We start from the raw sequence: 21233 nt of genomic DNA, 5'->3' as shown, positions 1-21233 counted from the left end.
AACAATTGTTAGACCACTTGCCTTCTCTCTTCTTTCCAAGTACTACCACTTTGGCTCTGTTGATATCTAGAAAATCTTAATGCAGAACAGAACAGCAAAGCAGTCATTAGAGGAAAAAGCTCAAGATAGGCAAGATAGAAATGTGATCCTGATTTCTGTATTACTTCCTTCCACCTTTTTCCTCCACAACACCCAAGGCACATTTGTTCTAAGATGTGCTCCAACTGAGCTGTAAACCTAATGCTTCCTGAAAAGGAAGCAAATAAATGAAACACTGCAAATAACGTACAAATCGTAAAGAAAAAAGACAGAACTGGACCTTGCTCTCAAAGCTGTCTGCAAAATGAACTGCGATTGCAAAGATCTTAAAACTATGTAGGCTGGTTCTGCTTATTTTGACTGAAACGGCTCACATGAGCAGCTGAAGCAGCAAGCTGGCAAGGGTGGCAGCTCTTAAGAAGTGTATTGAACTCTTCAACTGGTATAGTGGCAGCAGGAAGAAGACTTGCCAGTATTCTTCATGTCTAAACACAGACATAAGTAGCTGGCAATTTGTTATAGCATCTCAATGTCAAGGGCACATATTGTGATTAGAATTATGGTGTGTAACAAATAGCTTACCAGGTAAGTATCATTTGGTTATGCAAGTATAAGGAAGGTATTTTATGACAGTGCTAGAAATAATGCAGTAATGCAGAGGGAAGCAGGTCAAATGACAATAAATTCCTCAACTCAAATATTTACTTTGTTGCTTATGAAGATGGGTATCATGTATACATAGAGATGTCTCCTAAAAAAGGCTCCAACTAGAAAGCAAAAGCTACGTAACTATTATCCTTTAATGCATCAGGAGATGAGGAAGACAGAGCACGTGGAAAACTAGTGAAAACAGCTCATGCTTCAAGTCAACAAATGACCACTAAAATTTCCAAGAGGATCACTTGCCAATGACTGCTGTTCTCTGCACAGGTTGTCTTTGCTCCGGCTGACAAGGGCTCTTAGCTGTGTCCGAATCAAATTTGACTTAGGTCAAAGGCAGAGATTTCACTGACTCCAGCTATCTCTGAATCAGGTCAGAAGTGCCAAGCGATGTTTGCAGTTAAACTTTCAGTGTGAATGTCTGCACATTCATCCTTATATAAACAGCAATTATGTCTAATTCGTAGGGAATGCTATGCAACCTTCAGCTCAAGGACTGGCATTATTTCTAAGGAAATCTTCAAAAGCAACTTCACTGTCAGTAAACCTAAACTTGCTCGACAGTGCTCTGCACCTCCCTTTGAAGATTTCCACCAACATAAAGTGGAAATCACTGCCTTATGCTGACTAAATCTCCCAACCTTATGAGGTTAAAGACAAGGAGGGATTGACAAATGTCAAACAACAACATAACGTAGTAAATCCATTGTAATTCAGTGATGAAAAGCGAAGGACAAGAGGGCCTCATTGCCCTTAAGAAGCTTTGTTACTCATAACTTGTTTAATTCTAGATGTCATGTTCTACTCCAGATCCTCAGAAGGGAATTTTTATTGTACTCAGCAATACCTAATCGAAAACTCCAAGGCTACTCAAGACTTTCTGGCATTATAAACAAAAACCCCATACTTCTACGGCTTTCAGTCTGGTGCTACAAAGAGCACATAAGCTATTACAGAAGCTCCCACCCTTAATTTGCACTCTAACAACTGTCTTTTGTGCCAAGCAGACACAGGAAAAAGTGTTCATTTATTAATGATTTACATAAGCCCTACAGCAGTCACACTCTGGGAATCTATCTCACTTTGATAAATAAAACTGAGCTCCTACAAGCAGCTCATCTAGGCTTGGGACTCACAGCAGCTAAACCATTCCCTGTAAAAGTTCAACGGGTAGGTAGAGAAGGGGCTGAAAAACTTCCCCTCCCTGCTTGCGGTTCTGCTGCACAAGGGTGGTCTCCGAACTCAGAAATAACAGACAGGCTGCTCTATTTTCTTCTCCCTATTCCTGGAAGTACAAGTCACCTTAAAAGAGGAGGATTAGAGCCCTTTCTTGCACTGAGCTACTGCACTGGCTTTTTCTTCCAAAGAAACAGCCCACTGCACATGGCCTCTGGCACAGCAGAGAGTTGGGGGATCGGACGGTACTTCCTGAGGCAAATTCACACTGTTCCTGAGACAGACTTGCTGCCGATCCAGAAAACCTCATAAGGCAGAGTTCTTCAACTGCGTTATCGCTGTACGAATAAAAGGAGGGATGCAAGTCAAGGGGGGTGGTCTGAAAAAAACTATATCACGGGAGCAAAAACTGACTACGAGAGTTCTTTTAAAGCGTTAAAAATCTGAAATTGGCTTATAGCCAGCTACCATCAAGCAGGAAGTTCAGTTTTCAGATCTGAAATGTTAAGTTCAGAAAGTAACATTCTCTCAACCCACCCCCGCTAACACAGTCAACGCTGTCCCAACCAAAAGTCTTCCTAGTGAATTCGTTATCTGTTTCCTTCCCCAACGGAAAAAGCCCCCCCCCCCCCCCATCCAGGCTTGTTTTGCTAAGGCTGGGAAACAACTAGAGATAAACAACAGCTCTATGGGAAAATAAAGTACTTTTAAGTAATCTCATCAGGATTTTTAGCAAAGATCTGGCCTTTGTGCAGACTTTGCACAATGCACAATAAAATGACCTGAATTTGATTGACGTGCATTTCTTTCCGAGCGTTACTATCCACTAACGAAATTAATTTAGGGCAAGATAGCTATGTATCTAGAATTCTGTCATCTCTACAAAACAGAAATGAACCTAAGTCAGACCAAACTACTTAATATTTTCATAACTAAATTCAGAGTATTAAAGAATCACTTCCCATCTTCAGCCCTCCTAAAACAAACCACCAGGACTAAAAATGATACTGTTCTAACAGATATTTTAACTGCTTTCCAATAGGGAATGCCCTTTGGGACGCAGGTCTCTCACTTTATCCTCTTCCCCATCCCTTTTTTGATACAGAGAAATTTTATAAAACAAAAGGTTATTAATAAAGGGGAAAAGTGTACTTAATAGTATTTACGCATTTGATTGCCGAAAATGTAAATGGGAGTAAAAAGGCATCACAAATTAAGAGATAAAAATGACTGACGGCAAGTAGAGCAATTTTCTGGTTATTTTTACTAGATGTTTACCTATGTGAAAGAGTCTGGGAAACCAACTATCTCCCTCCAAGTATTTTAATGGAATACTGAGATTTAATCCAGACATTCTGTTTTTCCAATCATTCTGAATACAGAACCAAATTCTGCATGAGTATGTTTACAATAACTGAGTTATACCCATATTACGCAGCCATCAGTAGGAGTAGAATCCCAGCACCATTTTCCCTACAGTAAATTCACACAAAAGTGATGTGCTAACTGAATATTCAACAATACTCAACAGCAACAGATTAAAATGTCATCACAGATTTCCAAATATTAATAACTGTCCCAGTGAAGGCAGCAAACAAAGCAAGAGAGAGTGATCCAACGACAATGCTTTGTTTACATAAGTTAGTAAAAATAAAGCACTAGACAAACTTCAGTTTATTCCTTTTCATTACAGAAATCAGATATTACTACAGCAGTGCACTAGGATTCACTTACTGGCAACCAAATGGTACTCATGTAACCCATGACTCATTCAGGCCTAACGTTTCATCCACCAAACTGGCGAAAGAGACCACTCCTCAGGTATAGTCATGTAATGGAGTCCCCGAGGAAGAAAATCTACGTTCCCTGGGAGAAGGGAATCACTGAATGACAAGGCCCAGTTTAGCACAAATAAACGGTTCGAGGATGTTTGCCTAGTCTTTTAGAGAACAGACTTGCTAACTGAAGTCTTCGCTGGTGTACAACAAGACTGCTCTAAGAGCAGGCAAAACATACGTAGCACATCTGCAAAACCTCTCTTCTCCAAGCAGACTTTGGGGGTCTTCACATAAGGCGATCTCTACAAAAGCAGCATTCACCAAAATACAAACAGCATCCTTTATGAACTCAGGCTTTTTGGATTTATATGATTTCTTCACCGTTTGCTCCCGAGTTCCTACATTTATAAACCTAGTACCAGGTCATGCTAATATGAAATAAGGATGCTGTAAAATAATGTTCTCAGCAACATCTTGGTTCTAGAGCTCTCCCTAGTCACTTTTACTGGCAGAACTGTACAACCACTCAACTGTGAAAACTCTCTGAAGTACTATGCTGTCACTCTCCCATGGCTATCGTGTTTTCCTCTTTACTTAAATGTCAGTTCCTGTCTAGCCCGTGGCAAAGTATTCTAAACAGATTCTGTGTTTTTCACTCAAGAGCCTCAGTGACTCACTCGTGCTATCTGCCAAGCCAGGGAGCTCTGCAAGGAACCATCTCCCAGCTCCCTCCCGCTCAGACGCTGGCACAAACCTGCAAGAGGAGACAAAGCCTGTTGCGTGACAGGCTGCTGGTCTGAGCGAGGGTTCAGGCAAAGGGCCTGTGAAGGGGAAAAGTCTTGCTAGCATAAATAGTTTTATTTTGGGTGCTGTAAGGAAGCCTCACTCCTTTTCCTGATGGATATTTTCTCCCTCAGATGGAGGGGAGCTCATGAAGATGGCCTGTCTAGCACACAGATGTGTAGCCTTTTAAGACAGTAATTGGCCCTAAGTGATACATAAGCAAGAGAGAAAGTGGCAGGTAATATAATTGAAAGTTGTGTGCTTAAAAGAAAGTTTAAATCTTGAAAATATTCCTACAGCACTTATTTGCCTCTGTAGTACCATAAAGGAATATATTTAGACTACTGCTGCTTGCCTCAGCCAAATGAGCCAAGAATGGTGCAAAACTCATGCCCAAGGGAATTTAGCTCTCACAAAGGCCAGGAACACTAAATGTTTTTGCCAGCAGGTTTGCACCAGCAGATCTGACTTTCAGTCAGAAAACTGGAAGTGCTAATCACCCAGTATTTCCATATGTTAGGGATAACAGCAGAGTAAATACCTGTAAATCTGCACTGAGGAAGGCACCAGCCACAACTCAAGGAGTTGGAAACTATGCAGCTATTGCATTTGATCTGCAGTCATTGACTGTGCTATATGTTATCTGAAGCTACCCCTAGAAGCTGCTTATGGCTGTACAAACCAAATATGAACGAAAGCCTACCAAGTCAGTAGAAAGGCTGCTACTGATTTCAACTAGCTTTTGATCAGATTGTTTTCCAGTTCTGTGCAACTCTGTTGAAGGAAACACTGAAAAGAAAACAAAAAAAAACTTATGACAAGGCATTGTAAAAAGGCATCCCACCACGGAGGGATGACAGTATACTGTCACCATGCTCACAGCTTTGCTTCGTCCTGACACATAATCAAGGTTTTAGTCTTATTATTGCCTTGTCTTGTTAAAACGTCAGCTGGCCTGTGAACTATGCAGAACACTGTCTTTCGACATGCGGGCAGAATGAGCTAGTCATGAGCTGAGCATCATCTTCGTGAAAAGGAAGAAAGCTGCGAGACACACCACATAGCTTCAGCATTATTACTCTGTACAACTGGTCTTCCTGTATCCAGCTGTTGCTGCTGAGAAAGCCTGAAACAAATAATGTAAAGCTGTGTAAAGTGGACTATTATTAATATTTGTTACTGCCCTTTAGAGATATCTATAAGTGGTCGTGACACACAGCTTAGGCTCTTAAATTCTTCCTCCTTAAAAAGTAATATAAAATTGAATTCTAGCCTTAAAATGCATATTAGTTAATACTACTTCAAGTCCAGCCAATGAGTCTCTCTGACAGGTTTTGTGGTTTACATCACGCTCGTGCCTTTTTATTTAATGCTTTTTGAATTCCCTGTGAAAATGCATACACATTGGAAAAGACTGACGGAAAGGAAAACTCATCTGATACTAACTTTTGTCATGTGCCAGACTCACTCATCGGTAAGATGGGTCTCTTGATTCCTGCCTCGGTGCCCTCCCTCCTCTGGGGATTTTAAAACAGAAAGAAGAGAAATAGGTCCCTAACCTGGCCACAGGAAGTGCAAACAATCTCCCTCTCTCAATTTCCTGCCTTTGTGTGGGAAAAGTAGTATCTATCATCCTTTGAAAAGTGGATTGCAATCAGTAGAAGAGAAAAGCATAATTGGTATTTATTTGTATTATAAGACCTAAAGACCTCAGACTTAGATGAGGAGATACAACTTCTCTATAAATACATAGCAACAGATACAAACTGCTCACAAAAGATTACAGCTGCGAAGTAGAAAACAAAGCATGGGAGAAAAGAAGTTTTCTCATCTTGGTTCTAAGTATGGGGAACGAAGACATCTCAGAAGAGAGTTTAAAAAAACGAAGTATTCCACAAATAATGCAGGGTCTCTCTCCCCCCGCCCCCAAGCGTGATTCTCAGGAGAAACTGAACTCAGAGGAAGAACGCAGTAGTGAAAGTATTACACTGGAAGTGAGGGAAAACTATTTAATTTTTCAGCTCTGCCACAGTCATCTTCTATGCCATTACTGTTAACAATACAGAAATAGAGAAAAGTCGTTTAAGACCCAGAAAACATCTAACACGAGTCATTTGAATCCAAAAGCAAGTAAGGGAGACATCACAGAAAAGGAAGAGCACAACTAACTGCAGTTTTGGGGACAAAAGTAGTGTTTTGTGAATGTTGAAAAAACAGGTGTCAACTTCAGCAAGGATTTTGAATGCACAGGGAGAGAACTTTTCCACTTTCACATGAGGATGCTAGCAATCAGCTGAGCACACAAATACTACCTCCTTCAACAATTTCAGCCTCAATTTTTTTCAAGGACGTTTACAGATAATTTGCCTCCAACAGTCTGTACCATTCAAGGATGTAGATATCATCTGCCTGGCTTCAAGAGAGCAGCATTTTAAAAAGACTACTTAATCTGATCTAAGACATGTTATCCATCAGTGATTACTGAAGAAATGAAGATTTAAGCTTAATTTGTCAAGAAAAGCTTCACTACGTTTCCATCCCAATCATAACTCAGTATTTTATCAAACAGAAAACAAGAAGCAACTTTTTAACCAGTGTATTTAGAAATAACGCTAAATGATGACCTGTCTGTTAGGATCCCATCTCCAATTCAGCTAAGGTTAAGAACACAAATGGCCTCCTAAATAAGGCTGCAGACTCAGCCTGGAGCGCTAGTGAACAATTGTTGCACAAGTCAGTGATTTCTGTAACTCAGTTAAGTTAATATCCTCCATATGGCTACGTTTTTTCCCCATATAAAGGAGTTCATTTATAAATAAACCGAACAATGAAATGACTACCAGATTTCATGATGTCCCAAAGAATCTTACTGACAAAACCAAGGAGGTATCTTAATTGCTGTCCTTACAACCGGTTAATCAGTCTAAAACCCACGTGGAGTACGTTAGGCTTTTCTCATAGCAAACGTTACTGCAAAGTGGCAGAAGGACAGGAAAGAGCTACTCCTTCTGTAAGAATCTATTTCCTCCTCATATATCCTTAGGAAGGACAGCCTCGCTTCAAACCAGCTCTGGTACAGGCCATCCCTGGCACGATGCTATTTTAAGAGGAGGAGGTGTAGCAAGTAGCTATAGGAGTTTAAAATCACCTTCTAGGTAGACATAGGAGAGCTGAGGATGCCAGACTTTTCCTGCATTAGTACGCATTCTATGCTAGTTCATAAGAAGGACTCGGCCTTCACAATATTGACTCAGAATAATAAGTGTCATGTCGTGGTGACTGATTTTTTTTCCCTCTTATTCGTCTTTCCTTACTCTTTATTTTTTATCCGTGTATATTTTTTTGTCTCTTCCATCCTCACTGCATTACTAGTGCTCTTTCTAAAAACAAACTTGATATGATACAATCGAGGGTCCACTGTATCCCGCTTTAGAGCATTGCCATATTTCTGTGGGAACAGTGTTTCCAAGCAGTGCAGCTACTTGTGAAAGCAGAGCATTCGGACACTTGCACTTATGAAAGAATGGCTTGCTCTTGACTTGTCCTTGCCCATGAACTTGGGGAGATGGTATCTACAGATCCTTCTGGCTTTTTATGGGCCCTCGTTTAGCCTAGTTATGTGTGTAAGAGAACAAAGAGGAAGCCTTTTCTTGGTTAGTGAGACATATTTGCCTCTTTGTATGTTTGTTTCAGTCTAATGAGATCTATAAATGAGTTATCTTAAAAGCTATAGGAAGAGAAACTGATGCAGTGCACAGAGGGCAGAAAAGTAATTGTGTGCCATCGATGCACTCTTCAGCAGAAGGGCAGTCTTCCTAACATAAGAAAGTGGTAGCCAAGGGGTTTAGTTTATTCCCCTTGTTCTAACACAGACTTCCTGAATGACTAGAAAAGTCACCTCATCTGTGAAATAAGGAATATTATTATTTAGCAGTGGTGTATATCAAAAAGAATGTGGAAAATTGTTCTTTCAAGTGCTTGCAAATCACATTGTGACATCTGGATGGAAATACTAGCTACGCGCAGCATAATTACTCGATTACCAGTTTGTAAGGGAATTTACTACAGTGCTTAAGGTTAGGGAGGGAACAGAAACCTTGCCTTTGATGGCTTCTGGAGGCATAGTATTACTCCTGCCTGGTTTATTCCCTCAACACTTTTTTCTAGCACAGAAAAGGTGGGGCTATTGGGTCCCACTTATTTTACCTTGCCTTTTTTTTGGCTGCTGTATGTTTTTTATTATTTCTGTAACGTACATTCCGCTATTCATCATCTTTGCAGTTTATAAGTGGCTTGCCTTAAACAAACATTTTAACACTTATTTCAGAATAACTGTATTACTGAACAAAGGATTTTCATTATTATTACTATTAATATACCTGTTTGTTATGTTCGCAGTGGGAATAAGTCAGACAACATTTGTATTAGTAAACAAGAGGCTGGAGTTAAAAAAAACACAGACAAGAAACACAGTAAAGTGGGAGTAGGAAGTTTAAATCACAATGAAAAGATTTAAACCTAACATTAAGACTCCATTTCAGGCGCCCAGCCTTTGCATAACACAACACCCCATCCAAATATGCCTTAAAAATACATACAACACTTCACAATAAAGACAGAAAGGACTTACAGACTCATGAATAGTGGCCTAAGACATCTTGCCACTAGAGAAATTCAAAAGAATAAGTCATTCAAAAAAAATTCTCTCCCATTCTGCTTGCAGGTTTTGTTTTGGTTATTGGATTGGTGACTTTCTACCGCATTGGACCATACACCAACCTCTCATGGTCTTGCTACCTGAACATCGGAGCCTGTCTTTTGGCCACGCTGGCAGCTGCCATCCTCATATGGAACATCCTTCATAGGCGTGAGGACTGTATGGCACCTCGGGTCATTGTTATTAGCCGCACGCTGACCGCTCGATTTCGCCGTGGCCTGGAAAATGACTACGTCGAGTCACCGTGCTGATAGCATGGACTTGAAAGGGGAAGAGATCTCCAACGAGATCTGCACTGGAGTTGTTTTCTATAAATATATGCTATAATTTAAAACTAAGGGTTAAAGGACATCACAAAGCTCACTCTTGTGGGCAGAGGCCCTCAATTATTATTTGGATGGGCTCCATCTATATACATATGTATAATGCACATAATTATATATATATATATATATATATAATATTATATTGCCCTTCCCCTCTGCTGTACAGCACAGACTATTGGATTGTCAGAATCCTGACAGAACTTCACAGCTACCTGTAAGCGAGGTTCAGCTCTAGCAAACACAGAGTGTATATGGTGATACTACAGAAAAAAGGCAACCCCACACATTCTCTGTCTGGAGAAAGTTATCCTGCTCCCTAATGACGATGCAAAAAAGCTATTGGAGACCACTGCTAATCATTCTTCCTTTAGAGTTAACAAACAGGCAATCTGAGAAAGCAGAAAACTCATTGTACAAGTAATGATTTCTAGCAGGAGTTTAAATTTCGTTTATCTTTAGTCCCTTCATCTCATACATCCACGCCTCTTCAAGCAACTTCTAATTGGCTGCAACTCCTACTTACAAGCCAAAGCACGATCCACAAAGTATAAAGCAAAAAATGCAATTCCAACCATTCTAATTGTAAAGTAAGGCAATGCAGAAGATTTAAGTTGCATTTTTTCAGACACTTCTTTTGTATCCTGAAACTGAGGTGTGGGATTGTATTTTATATAGAAAGACGTGCCATTAGCAATGAAAGGGGAACACAGCTAGAACAGGCCACACATGGGCCTGACTTCAGTGTTACGTTGTGACAGAAGGCTACCTGGACTCCCTAATAACCCCAGTTACTATAACTCACCTTATTGGAAAGGATTACTAAGAACGCATATTTCAGCCCAAATGATTTTCTCCCAGTTTGCGTTCATATTTGCCGTGACATTTCCAGATCCGAGTGCTCTGTCAGGATACCCTGCTCTGCCCATCAGTGGTCAGAGGCACATATACACTGAATATTGGAGACTTACTTACCACTGAAGCACCCAAATTGGAGAACTAGACATATGTACACGACTTAGCCATGAGAGAAAAAGATCTGTATGGTACCTTAACTTGCTAGAGAAATGAAAATAATTAGCACTCTCAAAATTAGGCATGATGTTTATAAGCTTGACCCCTATAAGCACAAGGGCTCACAAAAGTCACGTGCACATGACTTTCTGGAAGAAAATCATCAGGTCAAAACCTGTTTAAACATCTGTCAATGACAGATGTTTAAAAAAACTTCAGGATGCTACTCTGAGCACAGTTACCAGTCAGTTTGAAGGATCATGAGCTGTGAATGTTACAAATTCTTTAGGATTGCTGCGTTACTCCCAGCTGAGTTTGTTGCTTTTCTTTATCGTTACTTCCAGCATACTTTGCCACACTTTGGTAAAAAGTGATCATCAAGCTGGCTCTTGAGTTCTGTTCTGCACCCAGTTCTGATGTAATAAGAAACTCAACCCCAATTGCCACTCTGCACCATGTTCAAAGTGAGCAACACTCTGCGGAGACTGATGCTCTAGAGCAAGTGCTTTGTTCTAGATTATCAGGGTACAATACAATAAAGCTGACAAAGAGTTTCTTCTAACAGTAGGTTTGTAAAAACCAACTAAGATTTGTATTCGTTTGTCTGCATTACTTTCTGGAAAAGCTCTATGTTTTCTAGAAATAACATGCTATAATTAATTGCAGGGTTTTTTAAAAATAAGATATTGGAATATTTAAAAGACATTATATTATTTCTTCTAATATTGCAATATTCGTATTATAATAATGTACATTTAAATTTAAAAATCAGCTGTATGGTCGGTAAATTCGTAATACTTGGTATTACTGTGATTATTTTAGATGTATAAATAAAGTGGTGAATGTTCAGTTCTCTCCTAGTCATGTGGGGTTTTTGCCGTTCAGACGCAAAATAAGGTTGACCATTATCAATTCATTTTTCCCCTGTTTAGTAAAAAAAGAATCTATATAGCTTACACCATCTTGCAGACAAACAATAACAGAGACTATGTTAAATGTCTGTAAGATGAACATTTCATCTTGTTAGAAAAACTAAAGGGAGAATGAAAAATAAGAACTTCATACAAACTTTTAATAAAAATAAACTCTACCCATAAAGACATACATATAAATACTTTTGATACCTTTTGATCAGCTTTATGGATTTGAAGGCCTCATCCATGTCTCCAGCAGTCAGGTGGAAGCTGAAGTTCAGCATGGCATCCCGTGTAGTCTTATCACAGTCTCCTAATCCAACAAAATCTCTCATGGGTCTTCTGGCTACCATCTGTGAGACCTTTATTGAGCCAGATACTGCTTGTCCTTCTGTCTCAGCTTCTCCTGGCTAAAATGAGAATGTTATCATTTAGGTACCAAGCAGGACAAAACTTACTCCTTCATATGTCTAAAGGATGTTAATTACATGATTATTTCCATTGGAGTCCAAGTTTTCTACTTCTGTGGGATCACGATCAATAGGGGCAATAGTCACAACGCTTCAGAACTTCCTAGATAGTGTCCATCAATATGGAATGTCACAGAAGAGATGAGCATATCATGAGATATAATGAACAACCACAATTCTTCTTCACTAATGTTTAGGAGATTTGTAAAATACCATACAAGATGCAGCAATGACTATTACAATAAAGACTATAATAACTACTATTATTTTAAGTCCTTGGATTTCTGATAAACATTTCTAAGCCTAGTATCTTCTCAAAAAAGGGTCTGTTGTTCTAAAGTTAACAATTTAGACCTAATTCCTCTATTCTTGCAATTCAATCCATTTCCCACACAATTGGCAGCTCTGGAGCCTCTAGAGTTTCAGTAACAGAAAAACGGCTTTGACTACAAGTTGGGGAATTTCTGGAATAAGGACAAGAAAGGCATTATAATGAATAAGGAGAAACCCTGAGCTGAAACTCAGTCAAGTAAGATGTGTTGCATCAACTTCATTTTCTTTATTTAAAACAATCTCTGTTCATATCCTGAATCGTGTTTGCAAGATGAATTACTACATAACAAGTAATTTAGCCATTAAAATGCAGTAAACTACTACAGGGAAAAAATGGAAACAGAAGAGAGAAAAGTAGGATGAAGGAAGAGGAGCAGAATAATGCAGTTACAGATACTTACAGGTTTATAGACACATCCTCTCTGAAAAAACAACTAACGGCAGCAATAATCCATAAATAAAAAAGAGAGACAGATGTAATATCAAAGTAAAATAACATGAGACATGATGAGGAAAGGAAACGCAGCAGACCATCTTTGACCTTCCATATTAATGGAAAAAGAAAAGCAAAATAAAGTACAACTCTAAAAGCTAGGTCTGCATGGGAAGATTATTGTATGTAGTCTATTCTTTGGAAAGAGGCTACACTGCTACTGCTCTGAATCTAAATACATTGAAATAGGAAAGTCTAGATAAAGACTCCGTGTTTAATACTTCTCTTAACTTGCATACGAGGTGAGATTTATGGGATCACATTAGTCTGCCTGTTCCTGCTTTATTCAGAGGATTAGAAGCATCATTAATATCATGTTCCTTCAGATTCTACATAAACAAGTGCTTTAGTAGAATAAACAGACTCCGTTAGCTCCCCCTGGAAAAAGACAGCAATGCAAAACACCATCTTAACAGACAACAGTTCAGAGCTTGACGTGAGATCCATTCTGTAAGTAGCAAGTTTCATTATTTGCAGCAGGCAGGTAACTATTATTCATCTTAAGATACAAACAATTTTGGATCCACATTCAAGCTTCCAAGAAGCTATAGGATGCATTCCTGATATTTTTAGCAAGTAGCCATTCAGTGCAAGATGAGTATTCTCACCCTCTTTGGTATTCTGTGGGGATTAAAGCTCAGTTCCAACAAGAAGTGGGTTGCTTCTACCAAAGTTAGTAGGAAATGCCCCCTCTTACGCCATATGGAAATTTGACACACACAGATACTGTTATATACAATAGAAATGGTGATTACATACAGTAGAAAAAATTTTAACATCCCCTTTTTAGTTGCATTTTCTGGTAAATACTCTTGTCTCCTGTGCTTGCACATCACATTTAGTTTGCAATGCCCATGAAAAGCCAATTCAGTACAATTTCCACAAATCTGCCAAGCACACTGATATTAAAATGATCTTTGTGTCAGTGCTACATGTAATGGAGCCACTACCACTGAAGTTGCACTTGCTTACTCCAGACTCAATTTGACTAAAATTGGCTGCAACAGCATTGAAAAATCTTAGTTTATGGGAGGGGAAGGAATTGCAAAGGATTTCCTCACCTTTTTTGCAAAGTAATAATGTGGCACCTCAATGCCCAGGAGAACCTGGTAGGATGAAGGCAATGGAAAGCTTTCCTGAAGCAAAAGGCCATGCTCTTCAGTACTGAAGAATGATATAATCAAAACATCCAGCTGGAAAAGGAAGTGAAGTATTGTTTTGTTTTTCATGGTGCAATATCCTTCTTTCGTTTTGTTTTTATTTTCCATTTTCACTTGGCAGAACCTTCTCTTGAAAATAATACAATATACACATTCACACACACACACACACACCTGCTGGAGAGGGCAGAGCTGCAGGCTTCCTCCTTAAAATAAGTAGCCAATAAGTCATTCCACGTTACAAATTGTGTTCCTACTGCAGAGGGCCAGCCGCCTCTGCCTTTCAGGAACCAACCTTTCCAGCTCTAAAGAGGGAAGCCCCTGGCATGCTAATCTGGGAAGTCTCTTTGAGAGATCTGACTCAGACTCAAAGAAATACAATTTTTTTTCAATAGTTTCTATTTTTAATGTGGCACTATTTCTGCTATAATTTCAGCAGTTCACTCGGTGCTTAGAGCTATTAGGGAACATACTAGCCATGTAAAAATAGTTTCTGTAATGGTTTAAATATTGACCTGGCTTAAGCCAAAATTAAAGCATTTTAGCGAAAGTTCATCAGACTCCTAATTTGTTAAAGAAGCAGCACATAATTGAAAGTGCTTTTGAATAAGGGCCAAAAAAATCATTCACACTCGTTTTATATCTTTTTATTTGTCAAAATTATGTAGAAGCCAAACAATTTTGGTTTTTTTCATTAGAAATATTGGGTTGAAGTGTTTCTCTCTTTGTTGGAAGACCCTAGCAAGATCTTTTGAGATACCCATACTCCTTTCCATGTTGATCCTTCCATGATTTTTCTAAGCCATTCAACTAACAAAAGAAACAAAGAGCTTTCTATTTCTAATTGGTAGAGATTAAACTAAAATAATGGATGAATCTGAACACTTTAAATCAACATGGACATTTTAAAATCAAAGGAATATTGCTGCTGATAGTTTTGCACAGACCAAATGGAAAGAAGTGCTATAAGCACATTCACTTATTAACATTATAAAGGGGGGAAGAGGGCAGAGGGGAATCGTTTGTCAGAGGAAACAAATCTTTGATTAGATTATTTCTGTACAATAAAAACAAAATATTTTTTGCTACTGTAAAAAGAAAAGAGGCAAAAAATACAATTTAGGAAGTACTACAACTGAGTACAAAGTCTGTCCAGAAGAGCAGAAGACAGTAAAAACTGGGCGGGAAAGGTGTACTTACCTCCCTGTTCACCTTAATAGTAGGGTACCTGTTATTCTATCAAATCAATCCTTGCTGCTAAAAGTGGACTCAGGATATAAAATCTGCTTTAATTTCTTTAAATCGGAATAAGGGACCCATCAATGTCCCTTGAAAAACTGTAGTCCCGATATGAGCTTGGATTTTGATCATGCTCACAATTCCAGCACAGATTCAGAAGCCACCGCCCAGTCTTTGTCACAGTATGCAAGCTAGGGCTAAAAGAAGAAGGTAACATACAGTGACTGCCTGAAGCCACAGATACCAAACACTTAGTTTAGCTATTAATTTCTGTATATGACAGCATATGCTACCCAGTCCTGCAGCTTAACAAAGTGCAAGCGCTTAATTACCAGGACAGGGAGAACTCCATGCAGAGCAAGGTAAAACAAAAACAAAAACACCATACTGTGCTCTCGGTCTGTTTTTCCTTCTGGTCTGGAGATTGGAGGCTTGTTTCACTAACTGCTTCACATACGAAAAGTCTTGGTTCATTCTGGTCCCAGAAATGGCAAACAGGGATGTGACTGTGCAGCTCTGGATACTCCACAACAGTCCTGCCATGGTGAAAGACAAAAAGAAACATAGAAAGGGAGATAAAACAATTGCAACTTGTTCAGTGCATGAATATGAAGAAGGACTAACCAAGGGATAACTTTATAATGATGATAACTTATCACAACATATGCAAATGCATATTTTTTTCAGAACGTGGGTGAGGTAGAATACATTACGTTCATTTCTCTCATTAGCTTCAACCTTACAAAACCAATGCAAAGTCATGCCAATTAGATCATCTAATAATTTAGAGCTCACCCAATCTATCATATAATTTGAAATACAAAGAACTGACATGTCTACTGAATTCCCAGGATATTCCTGATATGTTGTATTTACCAAGAAGGCTTTTCCTTTAGAAATATCATGTTATTGGAATGGAAAGGAACAGAAAACTGAAAGACACTGTAGAACACCTCTCAATTACTTCTATTAGTGAGGGTTTTAAAAAGTCTTTTTGGCAGACAATAAACCATATCATCATCTAAGCTCCTGCTAATGCACACTACATAGGGAGCTGAATTCCATCTTTTAATCCCAGAGATCACTACTTATTTCCTTTGCCTTGCTACATCCTCCTGCAGAACTTATACCCCCTCTGGGGTGACGAGTTTGTGAGCACTCTGTGCATCAGCAAAGAAACGTGCTCATTCAGCAAGTATTCCCTTGGAGGAAGAGCACGTCTCCTGCATGACAGACCTAATCTTATTCCATTTGTACCATCAGCATGAAGCTGAGAGAACACAGAAAGCAAAATGAGGCGTTCCAAGGCTCAGCAAAGCTGAGGGCTCCATCCCCTACAAACCTACAGCAAAGACGCTCTACAGAATTCAAGCTTTTTACTATAAAATGCAGGACTGGTCTCTAAAACACAGACCTCAGTTAAGAATTTAATAGTATTGACTGTAGCCTACGTTAGGAAATACAAGTAGCTATTTAAAAATTCTGTAGAGCAGAATGAAGTATTACCATTCAAATAATTGAATTAGGTTATTGTTTTGAAAGTAAGGCTTTACCATAGCGCCCTTAGCCCACAAGAAGTGCTAATTTCGATGGACATCTCATAAGCCTCCCTTATACTCCCAGGAATTGAAGGTTTTCCTCAGTACAAGTGGGAGCTTCCAATTTTTATGCAGCCTTTTATTAGAGGCAACGTTGTTGGGATTTTTTTTTTTTTGAATTTCACTTTTTTAAATATTTGTCAAGGCTTAATACATCTTTAAGATGTGTTTCTGATCACTCTAATAAACTTGTCACCTTAGCAAAACCAGCTGCACCTAGACACCAGATACCGGAAGGAGGATTGCTGGCTAGGAGCAATAACTGGAAGCTTTTAGATGTTAGTGCTCCTGTTGTAATTTTCCTGGTATGATTACAGATGGGATTAAGTATCTACAAGCCTGTTGTTGACCAAATTTAATCAAAATGAAGGCAATATTTGTTATCTGGAGAGCTAACAAGTCAATAACCAACAGAAACAAAGCAGGCTATGCCCCAGAAACAGCCAGGCAGTGGACTCATTAGTCCATGCTTAAAATATTGTAAAAATATGTAAAAAAACAAAACAAAACAAAACACACACACTACCAGGAGACAGACTCATTTATCTAGACCAGTAGCTCTGTATTGTACTAGCAACCATATACATCTTCCTACCTCCTATCATTTTATATATGGCAATTCCACCTCTTTTTTGCATGTTTACCATGACTATCAGGACATAAAGCATTTCAATTGAGAGAAAAAAAAAAAGCTGATACTGCCACAAATGCAATTATGCACCTACAGTATGCCTCTTCTGAGACCACGTGTCCTACAGAAATGTTTGAACATTTTCCAGATATGTTTCCAGCTTGGTTGCTGTTACCAATGTGGCTTCTGTAATACGGAGACCACCTCAGCTCTGCTTTGCTGTGGGTTTTACAGCCTGCCCCAAGGTGCTTATTGCCAGCACTTCTAGAAATACCCAGCCAGTTAGGTTAAAGATAGCTCGAGTGCAGCGATACACATTTAGATAAGCGGTAAAGAGAGAGTTTCTAATATATATGCCTCAAATTCACATCCAGCTCAGCAGTGGTCAGAAGAGATCACCAGAGAGTCACAATGAAACTGAAGGGAGAAAAAAAAGGAAGACATGAGTTTATATTCTCAGTCAACAGATCTCTCCTAAAAGTCTCTTTGCCATCTCTACTGGGAATTGAGCGGAGACCAGGCAATGCAGTGTGATCCGCACTTTCATACTTTCATCTGCTAAACTTGTCAATGCTGAGACAGAGCGAGGGAACATTCAGGGCTGCAGCTACTTAAGAACCTGATCTGCAGCTGGGGGACTTCAGTCTCCAGATATGCCACAATTCCTTCCCTTTCCTAAGTACTATGCTCGAACTTAATAATAGATTCTGAAAAGAATTCAGAGACTTGAATTACCAGTTAGAGCACAACAAAAACCCCTTCAGCCTTAGAAATACCATTCTCTGACAGCAGTTTAAATAAGAAATGTAGGCAAGACTTACTGCCTCCTTCAGGCATTCAAATGCTACCTCAGCGCAGGCTGTGTTAAGAATCTAGACATACAGATTCAGACTATTTTGGCAAAGGATTATTATTCTTTTGAAAAATAAAGCATATAGGTATAGGTGTCCGTTTAAGAAATGAGAAAAAACATCACCAAATTTTTTTTTTCCTCTACTGTCATCACTGAAGGATAGTCTTTGTGGGGGGGAGGAAGAGGGTGGGAAGGCAAATTAAGGGACAGATTCAAGGGAAATCAAAAATACACAGTGTCCATGGGATTTAACTCTGAATAAGTTATTCTCAAATTGAAAAATAGTATTTGTGTAAAAAATGGGGAGTTTTTAGATTCTACCTCAGGAAGAGAGAGAGAAGGGGAAGTAATACAGATATTATTACTACATTCTGATGAATTTACTCATTCTGATTTCAAGATACTCTACAATGAAGCACAGATAAATGCATTATTCATGCTGACACCATCTAGCATTAAAACATGAGTGAAATAATATTCCTAGTTTGTGGTGGCCTCTGTTGGGCTGCACAAGATACTACACTGGGAAACCACTTTCTCAAGACTCATTATTACACTGCATAACTGAACACTATATAAAGACCCAAAATTTGCACTCTCTTTAGTCAGCTGAGTAGTTTCTTCCTTTTTTCAGTGCTGAAAAGAATAACTGCATTTTTGCCAGTAATATCTGCATCAGCTAGTGGCTAAAAACAAAGCCTTGTATTCTAAGACTCTTTTATCTTAAGAAAAATATAGTGAGATAAATCATTATAAAACCAGATGGAAAACTGCACGTCCGTACCAATTCCTAGTTCCCTATGGGATGCTGCCTTGGCTAGGATTGCTAATGCGTTCGCCAGAGAGCAGCTTGTATGAAAAAAAGACATCATTTCTAAATAGTTGTTTCATGAAACTTTTTACTCACACAGAACCATTCTGCATTGGACTTAGAAATAAGTTTTTCCTATAAGGAACCTCAGAATGCCCTCTTTTCAGTTCCTACCCTGTGAACTCTTCATGGAAGAGTGGGCTTCTAAGATCTAGCATATTTATTGGAAGAACAGGATCATGATGCCAGTCATCTAATAGCTCCACAAGTACTCTCCCAACACCTAATCATTTCCCTCTAAGAGATTTCCTGTGCCAGATATGGCTTCCATAATTTTAATAACTCTCACTTGATTTCTCCTCTACGAATTTGTCCAGGACCTCCATAAACCCTTCCCTCAGAATCCAAAAATACTTTGGTAAGGATGCTCCATAGCATGGCTGCATATTGTGTGAAGAACCATCTCCTTCTGTTTATTTTGAGATATCTTCATTTGACGCTCCCTAGTTCATGTATCAGAAGAGACAGGTATACAGGCTGATCAACACAGAAATCATGCACTAGTTTTAATTAAGTCTTTAGCAAAAAAATTAAATTGGTACAAGCTCCTACATAAAGACAGAGAAATGTCAATATCAAGATGTGGCTTGTCTTCATAGGGCAGATTCCTACCTTAAAGCCACAAGTCATACTTTTCAAAATAAAAGCTTCTTACTTGTTAATGCCTTGTCCAGAAGGAATTTTCTCTCTACCGTTTCCTTGTTCAGCACTGAAATCAAAGAGCGTAACTTTGTCCATTTCAACATCATAGAAACAGATCTTGGAATCAATGTTCCCATCCACCTATGGAAAGGGAAAACGAAAGTCACTGAAGCATGCAGTTAAAAAGAAAAAAAGTAAAGTTCAGATCGTATGTTTATCTCATCTGCTTCATGCTGTCATAATTTCGTGCACGGGTAATCACACAAGAACATTCTTTGGAAGAAATACCAGAATATGTCATGCTGTTTTTCTGTTCTAGCAAGTTAGTCGGACTTCTTTGAAACGCTACAAAATAGCACTTGTACTAATCTGCTCCTTCCTTTTCTGAGTTTTTGGTCTCACGAAAGGTACAAAACCTTAGCACAGCTTAATTTTAGTGTTTAGCTACAGCTTGGACTTGAAATTTCAAGTCCCAGTACAGTGCACAGAAAATCTAAGTTCGTTTCTGAGAAGTTAATCCTGTGTTTTCAGAAATCTTCTTGCACTGTATCAGTCTGGCAACTGATGGTCAAACCCTAGGGCAGTAAGCGAAGAGCTCTGCCTCACCTTGCTAGCAAGGATGCTGACTTTGTTGCCATTAGCATTGCACTTGACAGATGCAATGCCTCCCAGGCCAGGAAACAGCTCCGAGAAATTCTTGCTTTGGCAGTGCACTTTTGCCTCTCTGTGGAAAGAAATAATTCATATGGTGGCATGCAAGTGGCAACACTCAGCAGTCAATAACACCTTTTCATATTACGGTCAAGCCTTTTTGAAAGTCTTCTATTTATGTCTACCTTATGACCCTTCTGCCCCAGACTAGCTTCCTCTCCAGAGGATTGCTCCCACCTGCCTTATTTTCAGGAAGAGGTTAATTAAACACTTTCCTCAATGAATCAGCAAGAACAAATATAAATGCTCCTACAGGATTCCATCAGAGCTATACAACAAGAACATCCTGTCAGAATTTTGAATTCGTAGCACTAAGTTCTTCCTCTACAAGGAAACTGAGCAGTACGATGAAAGTAGAACAAACATAGCCTGTCACATAAAAGTTCTGTGTGGAAAACCTACTCTGGAGCAAAAGTAAAGTCATCGGCAGGGGGGGTATTTATATCATCTTACTGATTAGTTTCTTATGGTACGCAAGTTCCAAAAGATTGCACCATTCACACTCACCCTCCCTTTTTTCATATCTCAGAACAATCCCTCCACTGCTGTAGATACAAAATCAGTAACTATTCAGTACAAAAAGGAAAAATCTTCTGAATCAATAGGATGCAACAGACAGAAGTGACAGTATTTTAAATCCATAATATGATCCCACGTAAAAAAATTTTGATCCTGTAGAAATAGCATCCTTGGCTTACATGTTTAGACTTCGCATTTATTCTAAGTCAACTATGCTAGCTTTAATTTTGAAGAGGACATTACGACCATCATTTGGGAAGGGGTATTTTCATGAGCAGCCATGAAAATTTAACCTAGCATGCAGGAGTT

At 39.0% G+C, this 21233-nt stretch overlaps 2 protein-coding genes across 3 annotated transcripts in view; one reads left to right on the top strand and one right to left on the bottom strand.

Annotated features, from left to right (window-relative positions):
* Window positions 1-9529, top strand: part of TMEM204 (transmembrane protein 204) — a 28793-nt gene extending 19264 nt beyond the window's left edge. Inside the window, exon 3 of the mRNA XM_009672102.2 lies at window positions 9160-9529. Coding sequence (XP_009670397.1) covers window positions 9160-9404 — 245 coding nt within the window. The 3' untranslated portion in view covers window positions 9405-9529. The remainder of the gene's footprint in view (window positions 1-9159) is intronic.
* Window positions 1-21233, bottom strand: part of IFT140 (intraflagellar transport 140) — a 98537-nt gene that overhangs the window by 38346 nt on the left and 38958 nt on the right. For both annotated transcript variants that reach the window (XM_009672103.2, XM_068907943.1), the window contains exons 14-18: window positions 20301-20418; window positions 19708-19835; window positions 15488-15635; window positions 13762-13893; window positions 11615-11814 (exon numbers count right to left, since the gene is read on the bottom strand). In XM_009672103.2, the coding sequence (XP_009670398.2) occupies window positions 11615-11814; window positions 13762-13893; window positions 15488-15635; window positions 19708-19835; window positions 20301-20418 (726 nt within the window). The remainder of the gene's footprint in view (window positions 1-11614; window positions 11815-13761; window positions 13894-15487; window positions 15636-19707; window positions 19836-20300; window positions 20419-21233) is intronic.

Source organism: Struthio camelus, chromosome 15 (assembly GCF_040807025.1).
Source record: "Struthio camelus isolate bStrCam1 chromosome 15, bStrCam1.hap1, whole genome shotgun sequence".
Taxonomy (NCBI): domain Eukaryota; kingdom Metazoa; phylum Chordata; class Aves; order Struthioniformes; family Struthionidae; genus Struthio; species Struthio camelus.
This window is presented reverse-complemented; position numbering and strand designations above follow the sequence as displayed.